Raw genomic sequence first — 21,328 nt, 5'->3', positions numbered from 1 at the left:
GCCAATGCTAGGTTGTGTACCGCGTTACAATTCAGAGAATGTAAACTAAGAAAGACATAATTACTTAGGCTACTTCCACAGTTCTCAGCCAACTCTTCCAATAGCTAAAGCACTTTAACATACGGCATGCGGCATTAAGGCACTTCTGTCGTGTACAATCACAACTATAACATGATGGTTTAAGGAAAATACTATTTTTTTTCAAACAATGACAATTCAGATACATGCCCCAAAGGTAAATGTCAAAGGGACGATGGACCACACGATGATCTCTCAAGGCATGCACATCACACCACACCACACACAGGGCTACATGCACACATCTCACCTCAGACTGACTCACCTGAATAAGTCCCATGCAGCAGAACTGGATGAGACTTTTGTCCAAGAATCCCCCACCGTAATGCCCGTTGTCCTTGAGCTCTCCGAACAATGCGATCCAGAACTCCGCGCACTGTCGCCGAAGAAACCCCCACCAGGATTCAATCCTTTGATTGGAGGTGCTTGCACCCCCCAAGTAACTGTCAAGAGTGTCCGGCTGGGTGGGGACAACAAGGGCATGCTGAAAGGCACTAACACGGCCGTTTTCAGTTCCCAGGTCACCTCGGACAACCCTGGGACAGCCCTGTATACGATCTACTGCCTCATGGTAGTATCCCCCAATCAATCTAGGATCGCTGCTGGTGGTGTTAGCCAGATTAACTTTCTGGAGAAGCCATCGATGCATCCATTGATACATATACCGTATGGTTTCAGTTTATCGTAGCTGTCCAAATGCCAAATGAAATTTGGGCCTCTGGCAAAGTACTGGCGACGCCGGAGACGTCCCTTCTGCCTTTGCCTGACACCTCTCGGGTCCAGTTCCTTCAGGATCAACCGCACGTCCTCTTTCCTCACCCGTAGCCCGTGTTGGTGACACTTCTCATGCATCCAGCGGTAGCCAAGAAGCTGGCCCGAATGTTGTAGCTGGCCCTGGATGAAGTCCACCGAGACACCCAAATTCGTGTAGCCTGTCCTGCGGTTGAGCCCCAGTCCGGCGATCCTCCTCTTAAGGTGTCTGAGGCTTATGCGGTAACCATGCCTCATGTCTAAGGCCGACTGAATGTCATTGTATTTGAGCCCCATCCCAAAATAAAGTGCTATGTGTCTATCCATCACTTTTACCAAACAAACGTAAACGACATTGTTGCTTATTGTTTCACCAACACAAAAACCTAGCCTGCATTTCGCGCGCAACCAAATAAACTTGTTAATTTTGTGGTTGTTCGCCACCTGCTGGTAATATATGAAACTGCAGCCTTGTTTCAGTGCCTCTCCGAGCCGGCTCTAGCGCCCCTCGTAGGCATAGAGATCTCGCAAAACGAACTCAATATCTCGCAAATCAAAGTCAAGATCTCGCAAAACAAACTCAAGATCTCGCAAAACAAACTCAAGATCTCGCAAAACAAACTTGAGATCTCGCAAAATAAACTCGAGATCTCGCAAATCAAAGTCAAGATCTCGCAAAAATAAACTTGAGATCTCGCAAATCAAAGTCAAGATCTCGCAAAATAAACTCGAGATCTCGCAAAACAAACTCAAGATCTCGCAAAACTGTAGTTAGTGTTTGTCCCCAGAACACGTTTTTTTTTTTTCCCTTCATTTTTTTTTTTCTCCTCCATGTCACCTAAGGGGCTCCGTAGTTTTGGGTATTTTCTCCCAGTGCAAATATGTTTAAATTAGTAACAGAAAGCAGTGTTCTGAAATGGGATCAATTAATAGTTTTTAAACCAATGTTGTGAGTAATATCGAAGAAAATATTTAAAATATTGTTGCATTTCTCACAGTGCATGTTTTTGAATGAGTTTCTGAAAACTGAGTTTTAAGATGGGACATATGCAATTATAATTTGTAAGCCCATGTTGCAAATATAACAACCAAAAAAACATTTAAGATGTTGATGCATGATTGTGGACTATATGGAAATAGTACCATTCCAGGTCTTCTGGAAAAGATTTTGGTCGCTGTATCATAATTCAGCTTAATTTTTAAGATATTGTAGCATAAGGCACACTCATTAACGAGAAAATGTTAAACTGGCACTGCATGTTGAAAAGGTTGCTGACCCCTGGTCTAAACGAAAGGCACTTCCGATAAAATATTTTGTCGTTTTTACCCGCAAGCGTCCTCGTGTAAACGGGGCCTAATTGAGCATTCATTTGTTATTTTTTGTGTTTTGTCGAGAGATCTAGGAAGTCAAGTCTCACCTCCTCCTCTTTGTCCTTCAAGAGTATCTCCTCCGTCTCCTGGAAAAGAGAGGAAAGACCTCCACATCTGTCCTCCTGGGCAGGTAGAGAGGAGGTGTGTTACAAACATCATAACAAACCCAGGTGCTATAGGGGTGAGAAGAACAAACATTACCCACCTCCGTTCCTCCACTCATCCTGCTCCTCCTGTCCGCCATTGGCTTCTCTCCCTCCTTCTGTTGCTTAACGTTTTTTAGGTCCCTCTCTCGCTTCTCCTCTGGCATGCTCACCTCTTCACTCAGACCCTTCTTCTGCTTCTCCAGAACCTCCATCCTCCTCCTCCACTCCCTCTCCACCATCTCCCTCTCCAGTTCCTCCCCTCTTCTCTGTATCAGAGCATTTGTTCTGGCCCTCAACCCCTGTAGCTCTCCTCTCTCCTCCTCTCTTTCTTTATCCATCTCCTCCCTCTGGCGGAGGACCTCCTCCCTGGCAGCCTGGAGGGTCTCCTCCTTGACCCGCTCCACCTCCTGCTTCCCCTCCAGCAGGGCGCTGTGAAGGTGCTGTGCCTCCTCTGTTCTCTCCTGGGGAGCAGAGCATCATGAGACCTCTGCTGATATAATACACTAAGTACATACTGATAGACCAAGCTTATTCAGAAGACATTCAAGTATTGTTGAACGCTATGGTTTCTAGATTATACCCAACAGTTAATATGGTAACAGCCCTAATATACATATACTGCATGTACAGTATATCTATATAAATATATCTACATATATATGTACAGAACTATTGATATGGATCTGTTGCCAATAGCCATACAGTTTACATCACTTTTACATTAAATATGAAACAAATCCTCATGATATGGGTTACAATCCATATAACTATGGATTGTTAAATGGATTACAATACTTAATCAGATTACATATATACATATACACATTATATTGTACATTTATGATCAAATATCATCAGAAATATATGACATCAGATAAAGATCTAATATCCTACTGATAGAAGGTGCTTGAGGGAGTCCACCTCCTCCAGGGAAGTCTTTATCCCCCTCCTCATCCTCTCCTCCTCCACCTTCCACACTTCCAGACCTGACACCTTAACACATAAACACAAACACACACACAGTAAGAACCCCAGCTCCACAAGGCATGTGCAATGGAGGCGCATGTGGGTTTGTGTCTCCCATGTTGTGTCTTACTCCTCTCAGCTCTTCCCTGGTCCTCTTCAGCTCCTCCTCCTGCTCTTCCTGCAGCAGTCGCTGCTTACTCTCGACCTCCTCCAGCCTCCTCCCCAGGCCCTCCCGCTCCCCTTTCAGCTTCCTCACTTTCTCCTGCAGCCTCCTGTTCTCCTCCTCAGCTTGCCTCATCTCCTCCTTGATTCTCTCTCTCTCCTCTCTCTCCCTCTCCCGGGACTGCTTGTCCTCCAGCTCCGCCAGCCTGCTCCTCAGCTCTGCGTCTCTCTCTTCTCGCTTTCTCTGTTGCTCCTCCCTCTCTCTCCTCTCCTCCCCCACCTCCTCCTGCAGGAGCTGGGCTTGCTCCTGCAGGGTATTCACCTCCTTCTCTTTCACCCTCAATATACTCCTCTGGTGCTCAAGATTGCGGTCTTTCTCCTCCAACTGTTTCTTCATCTCATCCCTCTCTTCCTCCACCACACTCATCCTCACCTTATTCAGCTCGTACTCCCTCCCTCTCTCCTCCTCTCTCCTCCTCAGGAGGTCTGTCTCACTCTTCTTCTCCTCCTCTCTGCTCCTCAGGAGGTTAATCTCTTTCTCCCTCTCCTCCTCTCTGTTCCTCAGGAGGTCTATTTCCCTCCCTCTCTCTTCCTCTCTGCTCCTCAGGAGGTCTATCTCTCTCTCCCTCTCCCCCTCTCTCCTCTTCAGGTCTATCTCTCTCTCCTCCTCGCTCCTCTTCAGGAGGTCCATCTCTCTCTCCCTCTCCTCCTCTCTGCTGCTCAGGAGGTCTATCTCTCTCTTCCTGTCCTCCTCTCTGCTGCTCAGGAGGTCTATCTCTCTCTCCCTGTCCTCCTCTCTTCTCCTCAGGTCTATCTCTCTCTTCCTGTCCTCCTCTCTGCTGCTCAGGAGGTCTATCTCTCTCTCCCTGTCCTCCTCTCTTCTCCTCAGGTCTATCTCTCTCTCCTTCTCCTCCCCTCTCCTCCTCAGGAGGTCTATCTCTCTCTCCCTTTCCTCCTCTCTCCTCTTCAGGAGGTCTATCTCTCTCTCCCTGTCCTCCACTCTGCTCCTCAGGAGGTCTATCTCTCTCTCCTTCTCCTCCTCTCTCCTCCTCAGGAGGTCTATCTCTCTCTCCCTCTCTCTGCTCCTCAGGAGGTCTATCTCTCTCTCCCTCTCCTCCTCTCTCCTCCTCAGGAGCTCTCCCTCTACACGCACTTGCTCTCCTTGCAGACCAAGCACCCGTTGGTTCATCCTCTCCATCTCTTCTCCTCTGGTCCTCATCTGGGATTCAGCCCTCCTCAGCCTCTCCTTCGCCTCCTCACACACTCTCCTTTCCGCTTTCAACTCTTCCTCATGACTCAGCTCTCTTTGCAAAAGCCTCAGTTTCGCCTCCTCTCTCTCCTTCTCTGCCTCCTCAGCTCTTTCTCTCCATCCCTCCCTCCTCTTTTCCTCAGATATCATTCTGGACTGCTGCACCTCATTCTCTGCTCCCAATTTCTCCAATCTCTCGATTTGGTCACACAAAGCCTCCATCTCTCTCTGCCTCTCTCTCTCCACCAGTCTCTCCCTCTCTCTCGCTCGTGTCATCTCCTCAGCTCTCTTCCTCTCTCTCTCCTCCGTCAGTCTCACCCTCTCTTTCTCCTCCTCCAGTCTCTCTCTCTCCTCCTCCAGTCTCTCTTTCTCCCTCTCTCTCTCTGTTAGGTTGAGCCGTTTGTTTTCTTCGCTTAGCTGTTGGAGGCTGAGGTTGAGTCTCTCTCTCTCTTCCCCTCTGCTGCTCCTCATCACCTCCACTTGTCTCTTCACCTCCTTCTCACCTTTCTTCATCCTCTCCTCCGCCTGGGCGAGCAACACCGTCAGTCTCTGCCTCTGTCTCTCCTCCTCCTGTGCTCTCTCTCTCCACAGGCTGACCGTCCCTCTCTCCTCCTCCACCTGTTTGTCATGGTGCCGTTGAGTATGCTGTAGCCTCTCCACCTCCCTCTCTGTCTCGCTCAACAGGGTGGAAACCTCCTCCAACCTACTAGAGCTCACCAACTGCTCCGCTTCCCTCCTCCCCAGCTCTTTGCTCAGACACTCCCTCTCTCTCTGCCACACCTCTCTCTCCCTATCCCTCCCCGCCTCTCCTTCTTTCCTCATCTTGGACAGCTCCTCCACCTCCTCCACGAGTGTCTCCACCTGCCGCCTCCTGCTTCTTCCTTCCTCCTGCCTTCTCTCTCTCTGCTCCTCCTCCTGGCTCCTCCCCCACTCCACCTCCTCCTTCAAGAACACCATCTCTCCTGCAGAAACAAACCTGGGGCCTCATTACAGAAAAAATCATGGCGGGAATTGGTACAGAGAACAAGAAGAGGTAGTAATGAAGTAGTAAAGTATTTCTTCCACCAAATTCATAATTAAATGTCTTCGCAGGGGATAAAATGAAATTAAAATACAAATGTAACAAATCATTATGCGGTCTCGGTAGCCTTTTAGCCATCACATTTCTGTTGCAATGTTCCTCGTCTTCATTGTCATACAGACCTACTAGCAGTGCTGGTACCATTTTCTTCTGTTATTAACAGTTATTTTGAATTTAGGACAGGGTGTATGGCCACCTAACTTAGTGATCCTAACTTAAGAAATTCCTAACTTAGGATAGTTTTGTAATGGCTAAATTCCTATCCTAAATTCCTATCCTAAAGGGACACTGTGTAATATTTTCAGTCATTTATTACCTCAAATCAACGTATTCATTCATAAATAAGTCCTCATTGGTGTAAAATTATCTTTGCCAAAAATCTCACTTATCCTCCTGAGCGAAGAATAATGAATATGTAGTTACATAGGAAGGGTAAGCTTCATGGAGGCTTCCATGTTCTTCCGGTCTATGAACTGCCGAGAGGGACAAAAAGCACTACGTGGTACAGGAAATGCGTTTTCACTCTGAGCCAGCGTGAATGATGACTGAAATACTTCCACTAATGATTCAATGCAGTTTGAAATTTGTTTGAAATAACGAACCTCATCATCACTCGAATGACTCGATGAGTTAGTATTGGATGTCATGACACCACTTCTTGGCACATACTGCCCACCGTAGTTTTTGAACAAGGGAGCACTATTAGTTTGAATGCAATATACAATTGTACCACTAGATGGGAGTAATTTTTACACAGTGTCCCTTTAAGATATGATAGGATTTCTTCCTAAGTTAAGTTAGGAAATCTCCTTCTGTAATATCAAAACCCCTAAAAAAGATAGGATAGGGTTTCAGAGTTAGGAAGTTTCGTTAATGAGACCCCTGGTTCACATTTAGGCCAGAGTTTAGGCTGATGGCGCAGGGCAATGGCGCAGGGCAACATCAAGGAGATTTGCTTCGGCTTCATGGGAGCCTAGCCACGCCCTAGTGCATGACGTGCCGGATGCAGAAATATTCTCGTTTTCTAGCATCTCCAACACGTGGCGCCAGGCTTCCACTGAGGCTTAGGAACTACAGAAACTCGTTGACATCAGGGCTGGTTTAGAGAATATTGACAACTCTGATGTACAGACAACAGACAGACAGACCATCAGACAGATGGGTCAACAGACATACGGGTCAACAGACAGACAGTGCAGCAGACAGACAGGGCAGCAGACAAACAATTCAGCAGACAGACAGGTCAACAGACAGACAGACAGGTCAACAGAAAGACAGGTCAACAGACAGATAGGTCATCAGACAGACAGGGCAGCAGACGGACAATTCAGCAGACAGACAGGTCAACAGCCAGACAGGTCATCAGACAGACAGGGCAGAAGACAGACAGGCAGCAGACAAACCTTGCAGGGTGTCTTTAGTCTGCTGCAGGGTGAGTGTCTGAGTGAGGAGCTGCTGTCTGTCCATCTCCAACACAGACACCTGCTGCTGATGGTCCCTCAGCTGCTGGTGGAGAGACACCAAAGTACACCTGCACAATGAGAGGGAGAGAGAGAGAAAGAGAGAGACGGGGGAGAGAGAGGGGGGGGGAGAGAGCGAGTGAGAGAGAGTGAGAGAGAGAGAGCGAGAGCGAGAGTGTATATTATACTGTAATGTCTACTATTGTAGGCTATTCAAACCTGCTTGAACCACAATTGCAAAAAACTGCACAAAACTACTTGAAGGTCCCATGGCATGAAAATCTAATTTGTGCAGGTTTCCTATGTGTGTGTGTGTGTGTGTGTGTGATTACACACACTGTAACGCAAGTGTTGTATACTTCTTTGTTATTTGGATAACCGTTCTGCTGTTGGTGTTATGGCGCATAACACGTCGGTTCTTTGACGTCTCTGGTATTTCCACAACGAGACTGTAGTTGGGGTTATCTCAGCCATGGTTGAGAAGGAATTTGGGGAAAGGAACTTTGGCTTTGACTCCCTGAAGTACATGAACTGCGACATGGAGGAGAAAGGGATTGTTGCCCGCGATCGTCTCCCGCCGGAGCCCTGCTGCCCGCTGCCGCGAACCACCACCACCACGAAGCACCTCCGCCCGGCAGCCGGCAGTGGGCGGTTCAGTTTACTTCAGATTGATGTGGAAGTGGAAGAGCCAGAGACGTCGGAGAACCTCCCGTCGGGAGGCACACACAGCTTTTGGCCGTGATAATATGCATGATATGATATTATTTAGATATAGAGCTCCAGGACTGTAACGCAAGTGTTGTACACTTCTTTGCTAATTGGATATTCGTTCTGCTGTTGGTGTTATGGCACATAACACGTCGGACTCTCGTCTCTAGTATTTCCACAACGAGAATCATAGTGGGGGTTATCTCAGCCGTGGTTGAGAAGGAATTGGGGGAAAGGAACTTTGGCTTTGTCTCCCTGAAGTACATGAACCACGACATGGAGGAGAAAGGGATTGTTGGCCGCGATTGTCTCCCGCTTGAGCCCCGCTTCCCGCTGCCCGGTGGTGCTTAAGCGCTGCCCGCTGCTGAAGCGGTGGTCCCTCAGCAGCGAGGCTCCGGCGGGAGACATTCGCGGTCAACAATCGCAGGCAACAATCCCTTTCTCCTCCATGTCATGGTTCAGTCTACTTCAGATTGATGCCGTGGGAGAACCAGCGACGTCGGAGAACCCGACAAAATCGATTCATAATATCGTCTGGAGGCGCACACAGCTTTTGGACGTGATAATATATATTATATAATATAGATATCTATGTACAATATGATATTATTTAGATAAAGAGCTCCAGGACAGCCGCCGGAGTGTTCCTGAATATTTACAGAACACGGCCAAAGGCTGTGTGCGCCTCGCCATCGCGATACATCCACTGTAAACAGAGCGCATACAGTGGCTGCAAGCTGCTCAGGGCCCACACCCCCACCCTCCTCCGTGACCCGCCTCTCCTCCTCATTTGCATTAAAGCTACAGACACCGAAACGGCGCGTTTGGGGAAAGCTCAATGTGCGACTGGCTTGTAGTGGCTGTAATTCTGCACCACGGCTGAATTTCGGGAACGTCTTCAAATACTGTGTTAGGGGCCCACTAATATCTATATTGAAGCAGCCATGAAGCAGCCATAAAGTAGCATGCCATGGGACCTTTAATTTTTATACAAGTATATACATGGCACATCGAAGTAACTTTTTATAGAATTGCATATTTGACCGTTTACACATTTTCTCTTTATCATATTTGATTAGGCAGACATTGTTATGTTGGTGTTACTGCTTTCGATATTGACATGTTGTAAAGACAGATTACAGACGTCTTTAATTCAATTCAATTCAAATGACAGACGGTCATAGCCAGGGTGAGGGTGTTTATACCTGAGCTGCTCTTGATCGTCCACTTGCAGCTCTCTCTCTCTCTCCAGAGAGGACAGCTTGTCTCGTCTCTCCCTCTCCAGCTCCTCCCTCCTTCTCTGCTGCTCCTCCCTCCCTCTATCTGCTCTCCTCTTCTCCTCCGTAACCCGTGACAACTCACTACACGCCTCCTGGAGCTCAGACCGCACCAAGGCATGCTGGGTACACAGCTACACAAAGACACACAGATACACACACACACACACAATGAATTTTAAAGATAATAAGTAGCCATTAAACATCATACACTTCCTAAAGTACTCATTATCTATAGCGAGAGACAGCAGAAAACAATATCAGAGCAAGGTGAAACAATATCAGAGGAGGAGAAACAATATCAGAGGAGCAGAAACCATATCAAAGAGAGCAGAACCAATATCAGAGAGAGCAGAAACAATATCAAAGACAGCAGAAACAATATCAGAGGAGAAGAAACAATATCAGAGAGAGCAGAAACAATATCAGAGAGCCAAAACAATATCAGAGAGAGCAGAAACAATATCAGAGGAGGAAATAACAATAACAGAGAGAGCAGAAAAAATATCAGAGAGAGCAGAAACAATATCAGAGCGAGCAGGAACACAGTCACGTGCTGCTTCACTTGATATGCGCTCGGTGATAATTTTCTCTTCCCAGGTTTATACTGTAATCGTACTTTAATACAGCGGTGAGTGCAGTAAAGGTGCTTGCATAATGATTGTTGTGCATAAATGAAAGTAATCCATGGTTGCCTTGTTGTAATACTCTGTAACCAGCGTGATTGGGTTGTGGTTATACTGGGTTACCATGGTGACAGCTTTAGTGGTGACAGCTTTAGTTCACCTCTTTCAGTTCTTCTCCCTCTCGCTCTCTCTCCTCTATCAGACCAACCAGCTTTCGCTCTCTCTCCTCCCCTGCTCTCTCCATTGCTTGTTCTCGCTCCCTCAGGTGGAGAAGGACCTCCTCTTCTGTCTGAATATGGGTCCTGAGCATCACATCACAATCATATGAATCACATCACATCACAATCACATGAATCGGATCGCAATCCGATGAATTGGATCACAATCCGATGATCGGATCACAATTAGATGAATCAGATCACAATCAGACGAATCAGATCACAATCAGACGAATCAGATCACAATCAGATTATAATCAGATCACAATCAGATTAATCAGATTAATTAGGATCTGATGAAGGACAATTAGATGAAAGATATTACTGCATTGAATATTACCAGACGATCATTAGGAGCAGGTAGCGGTTAACATGCATACAGTTAAGACCGTCCATCGTCATCGTACTTTAGCTGGTTGTAGTCCTGGCTCAGGGAAAAGCTAGCTTACTTTAGCTGGTTGCATTCCTGGGTCAGTAATAAAGATAGCTTACTTTAGCTGTTTGTAGTCCTGGCTCAGGAGTTAAACTAGATTACTTTAGCTGGTTGTACTCCTGGCTCAGTTATAAAGCTAGCTTACTTTAGCTGGTTGTAGTCCTTGGTCAGTTATAAAGATAGCTTACTGTATCTGGTTGTAGTCCTGATTCAGTTATAAAGATAGCTTACTTTAGCTGGTTGTAGTCCTGGCTCAGCACTCTCAAATCCCTCTGTAATGATGTGACCTCTGACCTCAGAGCATGGAGCTTGCACTGTCCATCAGCCAACTCTGCCTCCACCTTGAACACACACACTGACTCAGACTGGTTGTACTGGGCAGCGCCCAGTGTCCACCAGACAGACAGGCAGGCAGGCAGGCAGGCAGGCAGGCAGTAGTCGTACCTGTAGTATGTGGGTGTTGAGCTCCATCTTGTCCTCGACCAGGGATTGGTTGAGAGCGGCCATCTTGTTCAGAGAGTCCCTGGTTTCAGCCAGCTGTCTCTTCATTAGGTTCTGATCACACACCAGCAACACCATACTGTCTCTGGTCTGGAGAACATCTAGTAAGTGAACAGTACACCGACTGTGGTCTGAAGAACATCTAGTGACTGACAAGCAGACTGTCTCTGCTGTGTAGAACATCTAGGGACCAGCAGACTGTCTCTGGTCTGTAGAATATCTAGTGAGGAACATGTACAGTGCACGTGGGGGGCACCTTCTGTAAAGCTTCTCCAGCCTCCACAGCCTCCTCATTTGCTCTCTGTCTGTCCAGCTTCTCTCTCTCTACCGCCCCCTAGGGGCAGAAGGGGGTGGGGGAAAGAGAGAGAGAGAGCGAGAGCGAGAGAGAGAGAGAACGTCAACTAAAGTATGTAACCACTAGGGCTGTAACGATACACAAACTCACGATTCGGTTTGTATCACGATTTTTGACCCACGGTTCGATACATCCCACGATTTTTTTAAATTTAAAAGCATTTTATTCAAACAACACTTATATACCAATTAACTTAATGTAACATTTAATAACAAATCATTTGGAATACTGAACAGATTTGAACAGGGAGAACAGAAATAATACTATTAAAGTATAGCTAAATTAATAAAGAAATAACCAAAGATTGCAGTTGGAGGATACTTTTTGCTGGTAGGCAAAAACCTGTTATATAAACTGTTTGGTTGGTTTAGTCAAATATCCTTATTAGCGCTTCTTATTAGGCTATGTAGCTTAAATAATGACATAATCAGGCCGTATAGAATGCAACATGTTTAATAGCCTAACTTTCAATAGATGGGGAAAAACATGAACGTCCAACATGAAGTAGCAATAACGGGGCATAGTGTTACGAGCACCATGTGTGTGCGCGAGAATGGCAGTGTGCGTATGCGTGTGTGAATGACGTCAGCGAGTGAGTGGACAAGCGAGGAGAGCGAGCGGTAGCGCGTGTGTCTAGTGAAGAAGCGAACGAGTCCGGTAGAATAAAGTACCCATCCTGTCAATAATCGGTGGCCGCTCATTCCGACCTATAAGCAGACAAACTGCCAGTCAAATCACACAAAAGAATAGAGACAGGATCACACAGGCAATTTTTTTCGCGCTTGGCCCACTCTGGATAAATGTCGTTCATATCGCATATGAGGACTTCGACGGCTGTGGAGAAATTCAATCCTCCGTAGCCACGGAGAGCTGTCATCACAGAGAGGGCATCTCGTCGCATACTTACGTCATCGTCAGGAGGGGGCGCTGTCAGCAGACTATTATTTAGACAAATTATTAGCAAATTTCAATCTGACAATTTGACCGGAGTTAGAAAGGGCATATTGCGCTTCTGCCTTCTCACACCGCGAGACAGCTTCGTGGCTTTGAGTGTCGCAATTTCGGTTTCGATACGCGTATCGTTACAGCCCTAGTAAGCACACTAGATTACCACTACTAGTTTGTGCAAATCAATAATTTTGCTGATGTTTTTATTCAAAGCCCCCACAGTGATGTTGTGTTAAGATCCATTGGACACTGTTACGTATTTTAGGAACACAAGCTGTATTTCCCTCACTTAACCAATAGGGGGTAGGACCAAACATATAAGCCGTAAATACTACACATAGCCACAAGGGAAAGCAGGACATTACTGAAGGCTGCAATAGATACTTTAGCCACAGAGGGCAGCACCACAGACCAGGCGAGGAAAACCGAGGATTACGTCACACCGGTTCCTCTCCAAGTCTTCCGGTCCTCGCTGAGTCCATAAGAAGCCTCCAGCTGGTGGAGGCGGGTCAGAATTCTCTTGGTAGCGATTGGACATGGGTTAAAGGTCTATTTTTCAGCTGGGAGAACGCTCGCACGTGCTAAGGCACATCTTCAATCTCTCATTGCTTCAGAGTATCAGTTTACCATACCGAAAATACTTTATACAAATAAAGTCTCTTTAAAGCTATTCCTTTGGATTCAAATACTTTCCCTGAAGAACTACGTAGCAACACACATACATAAACCAGTGTTTCCCCTAGAATTTTTTTTAGGCCCGGTGGTAAGAGCTGATAGTGTGATTTATTTGTTATACATTTTCACGGGATGCTAGAGTATTTGTTGGTTATTTCCATGTAAAACACTTGCTTAGCCATCACAAGTTGATAATGATTCAATAAACACGTTATTAACAATAAACTAATTTTATTTACAATACAATTTTTGGTGGTGCTGTCACACTAAATTTGTACCGGCTGCCAAATTTGTACCGGGCGCGTCATCCATATGTAATCCATTCCAAACCTGCCTGCAACAGATGATCGCGTCGTCCGTTGCCGGGCAGGTTTCAAAAAACATTCGCGCTCATGTTGCCAAAGACGAAATAACATAGTACAGTTAACGGATCGCTAGATAACACTTGTTTTTACTTTATATTTGTATTGTATTTCATTTTTTAATCTAATTTAGCTAGTAAACTGAGTGTTTAAAGCGGGTTTCAAAAAACATTTGCGCTCATGTTGCCGAAGACGAAATAACATAATACAGAAAACGGATCGCTAGATAACACTTGTTTTTACTTTATATTTGTATGGTATTTCATTGTTTAATCAGGTTTAAAGCAGGTCAAGGACGAAATAGCACAATACAGATAACGGATCGCTAGATAGAAGGTTTGCGAATGTTGGTGAACCTTTCACGTCATTCGAAAGGTTCTAATCATCTGATCATCTGTTGCCGGGCAGGTTTGGAATGGATTACGTATTGATGACGCGCCCGGTACAAATTTGGCAGCCGGTACAAATTTAGTGTGACAGTGCCATGCTAATGATGATATAACTTAATGCTGTCAGATTGTCCGTTATGATGGGGCATAATCTGCGCACGCGCGACACCTCATTTTTTTCATTTTTTTTTTTTTGGCCTGTTGTTGGCCTGGCGGGGGCGCTCGTTGGCCTGGCGGCCCGCCAGGCCTGAACAATGGTAGGGGAAACACTGCATAAACTATTACTCTCCGTCTGGTCTCCTTCTAGTCTGTGTAGGAGCGTCTTACACTAACAGATTAGATAAAGGGATACGTATAGAATACATAACCCTTGTGTACATGCTTGTTAGTTTGGTTTCATGGAATTGTGTTTAATGAAGGTAAACATGGATATGATAGTGAAGAATCTATTAGTTGTAGGGATGTGCCACATGACTTGTCCTTTGCTTAAAGGCCTTATGACTCCTTAGTCTTTGGTGAAGGAGGCTTAATGGAAACAGGCCTCCTGGTAGAAGAGCTTGAGGATTGGTACGGGCGAGGGCCTCTTGAGAGGAAACACCTTGGCCCACTTCAAATAACACTCTTCTTTTCTAAATCTATTTTGGATGAAACGATTCTGTAATATTATTCAGTGTCCACCCTGACTGGGCTGCTCCGGACTGAAGGAGTACTCAGGCCCAGTCAAGTGTTGGTACCTTCAGGCTGTAGATCTCCATGTGACCTCTCAGCTCTCTCTCCTTCAGCTGGGCGATCTCCATCAGGCCCTCCTCAACCCTAAACAGAGTCAGTACACAGTTAACTACACCCACAACACATTAAACACACTTGACTACACTCACAACACATTGAAAACACTGTTAACTTCCCCCTGGAAATGTTAAACACACTTAACTACACCTCTAACACACTTGACTACACCAGTACACATTAAACACACTTAACAGCCTAACAAATTAACCCCCCCCCCCTGAAAACAGCAAACACAATTCACCACAGCCCTAACACAGTAGATTAGATTCGATTTATTTATTGTCCTTGTTCAACAGAGTTAACAACGAAATTATGTTTAGAGCATTACATTACCCAATATAAAGATAGATCTCCCATATGCTATAGTATATACATATATTAATAATAAATAATATTAACAATAACCCAAAAGTGCAATAGTGCTAGTGCAGTTGAAATGTCAACAGTCCAGTTATAGCTACAATGTGTGAGAGGAAAGAGAATGAGAATGCAGCAATGCAAGTCCAGTCAATAGTTATTGTTGGGGATGGGTAAAAATACAGATTCATCAATGCACTGCAATTTATTTGTTCTCGTTTCAATTTCGATTCAGAATTTTTTTGAAATCGATTATTTCCATAAAAAAATAAAATAAAATAAAATAAAAGAAGCATACTCAGTCATTGTAATCTAGAAGCGAGTATGCCTAAATTTACATTCCCTTTTACATTTGTCCATGTTATGATTATTACTTTTATGCTGCAAGTTTAGCTCAGGAACAATACTATACAATGGAGTATTCCCTTTTTGCTAGTTAAAGCACAATGAAATGGTTAAAATATTATGAAATGGTTAATTCTAAATAATATTTAGGTATTTTTGTCATCTACATTAATTATTGAATCGATATCGAAGCAATTGGATCAATTTCGAATCGAAATCGAATCGAATGAAGACCTAAAGAATCTAATTTAATTGTGAGGTACCTGGCAATACCCAGCCCTAGTTAATGTGATGTGTGAGTGTATCGGATGAGTGGTAAGGATGGGGGGGGCTGCAGTCCTGTAATAGATGGAAAATAGTTTACAGTGCAGCAATGCAGTCCAGTTCACAGTTATTGAGTGGGAATTATAGTGGGAGTTATGTGACCGAGGGGTTGGGGGTGGGTTGGGGGGTGCGGGGCACAGGTTGTTCGTTCAGCAGTCTGACAGCCTGTGGATAGAGGCTGTCAGTCTGTTGGTCCTGGAGCAGATGGAACGGTGTCTTCGTCGGTACACACATTTAACTACACCCATAACAAATGAAACACACTTAACTACAGCCTAACACATTAAAAACACCCCGAACACATTAAACACAATTATCTACCCCCTGAAACCGTAAACACACTTAATTACACCCAACAGCACATTGTCAAGTTAGATTTTATGTTCCAGAGCAAAATAACGTTAAACAGTTTATATTATTTAAATATATATTACATGTCAAAATCATATTACAAGATATTATGCTATTCCATACCATATTTAGACATATGTATACTCTTATGTTTGTAAATATTCCGTATTATGGTATATATTTGAATGGCGATCAAGATACCTTTTCTGTCCGTCTCTCTTCACGTGTCTCCTCTCCTCCTCCTCCCGCTCCATCTCTCTCCTCATCCTCTTGCTATCTCTTTTCTCCTCCTCCTCCCTCTTTCCAACCAGCTCCACCTCCGCCTGTAGACCCATCACTGTCTCCCTCTCCCTGACATACACACACACACATTTATGAGAGCTACCTTTTATTGGTGTGTGTCTGGTGTGTGTCTGTGGTGTGCTTGTGCGCATGTGCGCGTGCGGTACAGACCTGGCCAGTTTCTGCTGGGTGTCTACCAACTGCAGGTGTGTGGTTTGCAGGAGTGTGTTTGTCTCTGAGTGGTCGGCCTCCAGCTGGTAGAGTCTGTCCTGTAGAGACTCCTTCTGCTCCTCCAACCTCCTCCTGAATACCTCCGCCTCCTGCAAACACACAGTCAGCATGTGACTGTTTGTTTTTGAAGCATGTTGTATTATAGTAATATCATATTAATAGTGCTCTGACCTGTAGTTTCTGGTGTCTCATCTGGAGGGCGCTGTCTGCCTGGGACAACACCGCCAGCAGAGAGGAGAGATTATCTACCTTGGCGGGGGAGGAGCCCAGGACTCTGGACTAACACACACACACACACACACACACACACACACACACACACACACACACACACACACACACACACACACACACACACACACACACACACACACACACACACACACACACACACACACACGATCTACAACCTCGTTGGATGGTTTGACACATTTTAATCCATAATAGTAGTGATCTATTTTGATATTTAAAAAAGTATGAAGACAGTAGCAGAATGATAAGTTGAGGACACTGCTCCTCGTTCAAACCTTTAACTATTTCTACATCCGTGCTGGTGGATGAAGCACGTCCAAGCAGATTAGATTGGTCTGATGCTCTCAGACCAATGGAAGGTAAACAGTGAGTACACATTCCAATCACGGTACAGGAAATAGGAAGTATAAATAAAAAGGTCAGTGCAACTGGACCAACACCCAACCTAACATCCTTTAATTTGCTGAAAGCTGATTATGGGTTCATATACGGTCTGGAGTGAAGCTCACCAGGGTTAGGATAGCCTGGCTCAGAGACTGGTAGCTCCTCTCCTTCTCCTCCTCCACTCTCCTCTCCTTATCCTCCATTATCTTCTCCCCCAACCATCGCTCCCTCTCTCTCTCCAAAGACTGCACTAAGAGAGAGAGCTCTGTCACCCTGAGTGACAGAAAGACAAACAGACAGAGAGTAAGAGCGAGAGAGAGGAAGAAAAACTATAATCATTAGGCCTAAAAAAAAATTTTGTTTGGTTCCGGTTTCCGACCGACCCTGTCAATTTATGACAGGGACGGTCGGAATTTTTTTTTTTTTTTTTTTTTTTAATGTAATTACGTTTTGATACAGCACCTCTATAATTACGTTTTGGTACAGCACCTCTTCATTCTGTACAAGGATGAGCGAATTTTCTCGTTTTTAAATGAAAACAACCTACCTATCATTCGCTGCCGCTGGAAAAAATAAAATAAAAAAATAAAAAAAATTCCCTACCTACCCATGACCTCAACTGACAACCAACAGGAACCAAACTTTTTTTTTTTTTTAGGCCTTAAGAGAATGTTTTCCAGGTAAACATTTGATGGGTTTTAATTGAACCGTGGTTGTGTTGAGCCAAAACCACGGTAAGTGCTGGTTGGTGCTGGTTAGTGTTGTCTCTTAAGTGCTCGTTAGGGCTTGTGTAAGCAGCCTTCTTACTGAGGTGAGGTTCCATGGGTCTCACCTGCACTTATCTGGCGGCAGTTTGACCCAACCGCAGTAACAAAACCTGAAGCTAGTCAATGAAGGGCTGCCCTTCTGTCCCCAGGTCCCTGTGTGTACCAGCGGGCCATTCCAGTGGTAGAACAGGGGATAAATGAGTGATACCATAGCATCGCTTTACCTAAAAGTTATTCTATGTTTTTTAGTGGGGTAGGCAGTTTGTCCTTTCTGTTAAATTTTCTGTTATGTTTTGCTTTAATAAATGTCCTTATTGTTTCAAATGCCGCGTTTCCACCGGCGGGTGTGCTTCGGCCCAGCATGCCTCAGCCCAGTAGTGAAAGTGCGGTTTGGCCCATTTCAGTTACGGCTCGCATTTCCACCGCGGGAGGGCAGGGTTTAAGCCGGATGGCGATAGCCGCGGCAGCTACGTAAGCATCCTGGCTTCATAGCAGCCCGACACAGTGTAGACTGCTAATAAATCCGATGAATAAGAAAAACGCAACACAATAAACAAAGAGCAACAATTTAGGACTTCCAACAAGTTTGTCAAACTTTTGCGGGACATTTTCTTCAATAAACAAAGCTTTTGCCGTTGTCCAGAAATACCTGGCGGGTACTGTGTTTGTTTCTTATTATCCCCCTGTCACAAGGAAGTGCCGATTCTGTCGACCAATCAACGGACGCCGTGTGTAGGGCGAACTTGTTGGCACCTTTTCAGACATCTCAGTACCCCAACGGAGGAGTACTGAGCGAGATGAGTACTGCTCATCAAAGCTCAATCTGGACCCCGCCCACTTTTGGCGGTGGAAACGCAAACAGTGCCGCACCTTTGCATACTAAACCGACCCACACCCGCAGCAGAAAACACGCCATTAGATGACCCCTTTAACCACCTCAGTTGAGGTGGTTAATCTGGTAAAGGATGACCACTCGGCACCTCCCTACGGAGGTGTTCCAGACACGTCCAGCGGCCTCTGGGAAGACCCAGGACTAGGTTGAGAGATTATATCTCAACACTGGCCTGGGAACGCCTCAGGATCCCCCCGTCAGAGCTGGTCAATGTGGCCCGGGAAAGGGAAGTCTGGGGCCCCTTGTTTGAGCTTCTGCCCCCGCGACCCGACCCCGGGTTAGCGGTTGATGATGAGTGAGTGAGATTAGCCATTCGTGTAGTGGCACTGGCTCTATCCAATCACTTTATTTAGTGATTAGATGAGCCCCTTCTAACTTGTTAGTCTAGAACGATGCACCGTGGCAGGCAGAAACATGTACCATTTGCCATCATTTCAAACCAATTGGATGATCCAAGAAAATGGAGTTTGTTCTTTGGTGAAAGCTCATTGTTGTACGAGGCCGGCCCTCAGACAGCTGAGGGGAACCCTGATCAGTCAGTTGATTCTTCTCAAGGGTTTAAAACTCTCAGAAGTAAAAATAAATAAGGCATTGATGAGCTGCATATATAAATAACAACATTTGAGAGTGTGCGACTGAATTTTACATCTGGTCGCGCATGTGCAATGACCAGTCAATTTGCCCATTTTTTTTTTGACACGTTAAATGTGGAAGGGGCGAGTCAGAAAATCCGGAATCTGTAGCAGGCCAACGAGTGTGATAAGGATGGGGAATGGCCACTGTTAGTGGCTAATGTGTGAAAGCGGAGGGTCCTAGAGATTATCGAGCGTGTAAATGTCTGTGAGAAGGGGAAAGATTTGACAACCTGCTGCGTGCATTTGAACAATGAGTAGTGGTGCAACGGTTCACGGGGTACCCGTGATCCGTACGGATCAACCCTCACGGTTCGGGACTTGAGGGTTGAAAAAAAGAAGTTGTGCGTTCACGTGATCAGCGCATGTTTAGAGGACAATTCCGGTATTAACAACATCATCAAGTATCGTAGCAAAATACAGTTTCTGTTGTGTTTTATTTGGCGTTCCGTAAATCCCATTGAAACCGAAACAGAAACCGGAACCGGACATGTTTATGTTTGGTTGTAGTCTTTTCGCTCGGTTCTCCGTATCAACAGTAGGGCTAGAACCGAGCGAAAAGACTACAACCAATCCCCCTTGCAATGAGCAATGAGTCTTCCAACCGAAATCAATGGATTTACAAAATGCCAAATAAAACACGACAGAAACTGTATTTCGGTACCATACTTGATGACAAAAAAAAGAAGATGAGGATGTCTGCGTTGCCTTGGGAGAGTGTAGACTCTAAACTCTCCCCAGGCAATGCAGACATCCTGAATTGTAAATCCAGGGTTAGGGATTATTTACTATCCATGTTAAAAGAAGAAGGATAATCCTCAGATTGCAATTTTTTTAAATATTGACCATGCTTAAAGGAAGCAGGATTATTACCTAATTTTTCACTTTATTTTGTTTTTACACATTTGAAGATTTTATTTAAATTCACATTTGTCTTGTAATCTTTATTGTTGTTGTTGATCCGAAAATGATCCGACCCGTGACTCAAAAAACCGTGACACGATCCGAACCGTGAGTTTTGTGATCCGTTGCACCCCTAACAATGAGCAAGCAAACATAACACAACTTTACATTGTATTGCACATACAGCAAGACCGTAAAATGTATACATTGGTGACCGGAATAAAGTAGCAATGTAATCAAGTGTGTAAGAGCAATTAAAATCGATATTAAAATGAGCAACGTGGTACAAATACAAAGGAAATACATCTCTTCACGGTCGCAGCCATTTTGTTGAGAGGGTCATCACTGCTTTCGGTCTACTCTCAGCATTCCGAGAGATGAAGTCAAAAAGGAGGCGTGCCTCCGAGAAATGCCGTAAGAAAGCTGGGTGATTTCCCGACTATCGACATGGAAGGCTGGCGTCCGAGGATTCAGGAACACACCATGTGTGTCAGAGAATCATAGAACTCGTAAGTCCACCCCTTCCGGTAGACCCCCATGGGACCTTTGAGATCGTAAAATATGAATAGGTTTCAATAGAGAGAAAGTAATTATTTTCTGGTCCCAGTCTTTATATGCCCTGGATTACACAAATGTTGTTTGTGGATTTAAATTCAAAATTTAGAAAACAAAATAAAATTTGTGAGGACATTTGATAATGTTAGGTTTTGTGTGAGGCGGCTTTGTGAACTACAGCCCCTCGCTGCTCTCGACGCAAATGATATACGGTGTGGGTGTCAGATGGACTCGGCTGCCAGATCAACTTGGGGTCCTGCGCTTACAGATGATGTATCGACACTTGACGTATCGACACAAGCCAACGGACAAACCCGGAAGGGTTGTTTATAAAAGGGGCTCAATCATGGACATAAAAAGAAGGCTCAAACCGTTTTAGTTTTGATTTCATTGAACGCAGCCCGTTCTTACGCACAACAAAGCCAATGGAAACACGTCTAAAAGCACTGATGAATGCATATGTAACCCAGTTCCTGTTAGGGACTCTTATTCTGAAGGAGGAGAACGGA

General features: G+C 45.1%; 2 protein-coding genes across 4 annotated transcripts in view; both read right to left on the bottom strand.

Moving 5' to 3' along the window:
* LOC130405517 (uncharacterized) overlaps window positions 1–2,583 on the bottom strand; it is a 46,074-nt gene extending 43,491 nt beyond the window's left edge. For all 3 annotated transcript variants that reach the window (XM_056610638.1, XM_056610640.1, XM_056610639.1), the window contains exons 1-2: window positions 2,405–2,583; window positions 2,247–2,321 (exon numbers count right to left, since the gene is read on the bottom strand). In XM_056610638.1, coding sequence (XP_056466613.1) covers window positions 2,247–2,321; window positions 2,405–2,557 — 228 coding nt within the window. In that variant the 5' untranslated portion in view covers window positions 2,558–2,583. The remainder of the gene's footprint in view (window positions 1–2,246; window positions 2,322–2,404) is intronic.
* A 2,033-nt stretch (window positions 2,584–4,616) lies between these two features.
* LOC130405685 (centrosome-associated protein CEP250-like) overlaps window positions 4,617–21,328 on the bottom strand; it is a 32,132-nt gene continuing 15,420 nt past the window's right edge. The window contains exons 9-21 of the mRNA XM_056610856.1: window positions 17,196–17,343; window positions 16,606–16,713; window positions 16,375–16,523; window positions 16,123–16,272; window positions 14,490–14,568; window positions 11,283–11,360; window positions 10,970–11,116; window positions 10,757–10,866; window positions 10,035–10,176; window positions 9,177–9,382; window positions 7,207–7,334; window positions 5,440–5,684; window positions 4,617–4,634 (exon numbers count right to left, since the gene is read on the bottom strand). Coding sequence (XP_056466831.1) covers window positions 4,617–4,634; window positions 5,440–5,684; window positions 7,207–7,334; window positions 9,177–9,382; window positions 10,035–10,176; window positions 10,757–10,866; window positions 10,970–11,116; window positions 11,283–11,360; window positions 14,490–14,568; window positions 16,123–16,272; window positions 16,375–16,523; window positions 16,606–16,713; window positions 17,196–17,343 — 1,708 coding nt within the window. The remainder of the gene's footprint in view (window positions 4,635–5,439; window positions 5,685–7,206; window positions 7,335–9,176; window positions 9,383–10,034; window positions 10,177–10,756; window positions 10,867–10,969; window positions 11,117–11,282; window positions 11,361–14,489; window positions 14,569–16,122; window positions 16,273–16,374; window positions 16,524–16,605; window positions 16,714–17,195; window positions 17,344–21,328) is intronic.

Source organism: Gadus chalcogrammus, chromosome 16, assembly GCF_026213295.1.
Source record: "Gadus chalcogrammus isolate NIFS_2021 chromosome 16, NIFS_Gcha_1.0, whole genome shotgun sequence".
Classification (NCBI taxonomy): domain Eukaryota; kingdom Metazoa; phylum Chordata; class Actinopteri; order Gadiformes; family Gadidae; genus Gadus; species Gadus chalcogrammus.
Note: the sequence above shows the minus strand (reverse complement) of the source record. Positions and strands in the feature narration are given on the sequence as shown.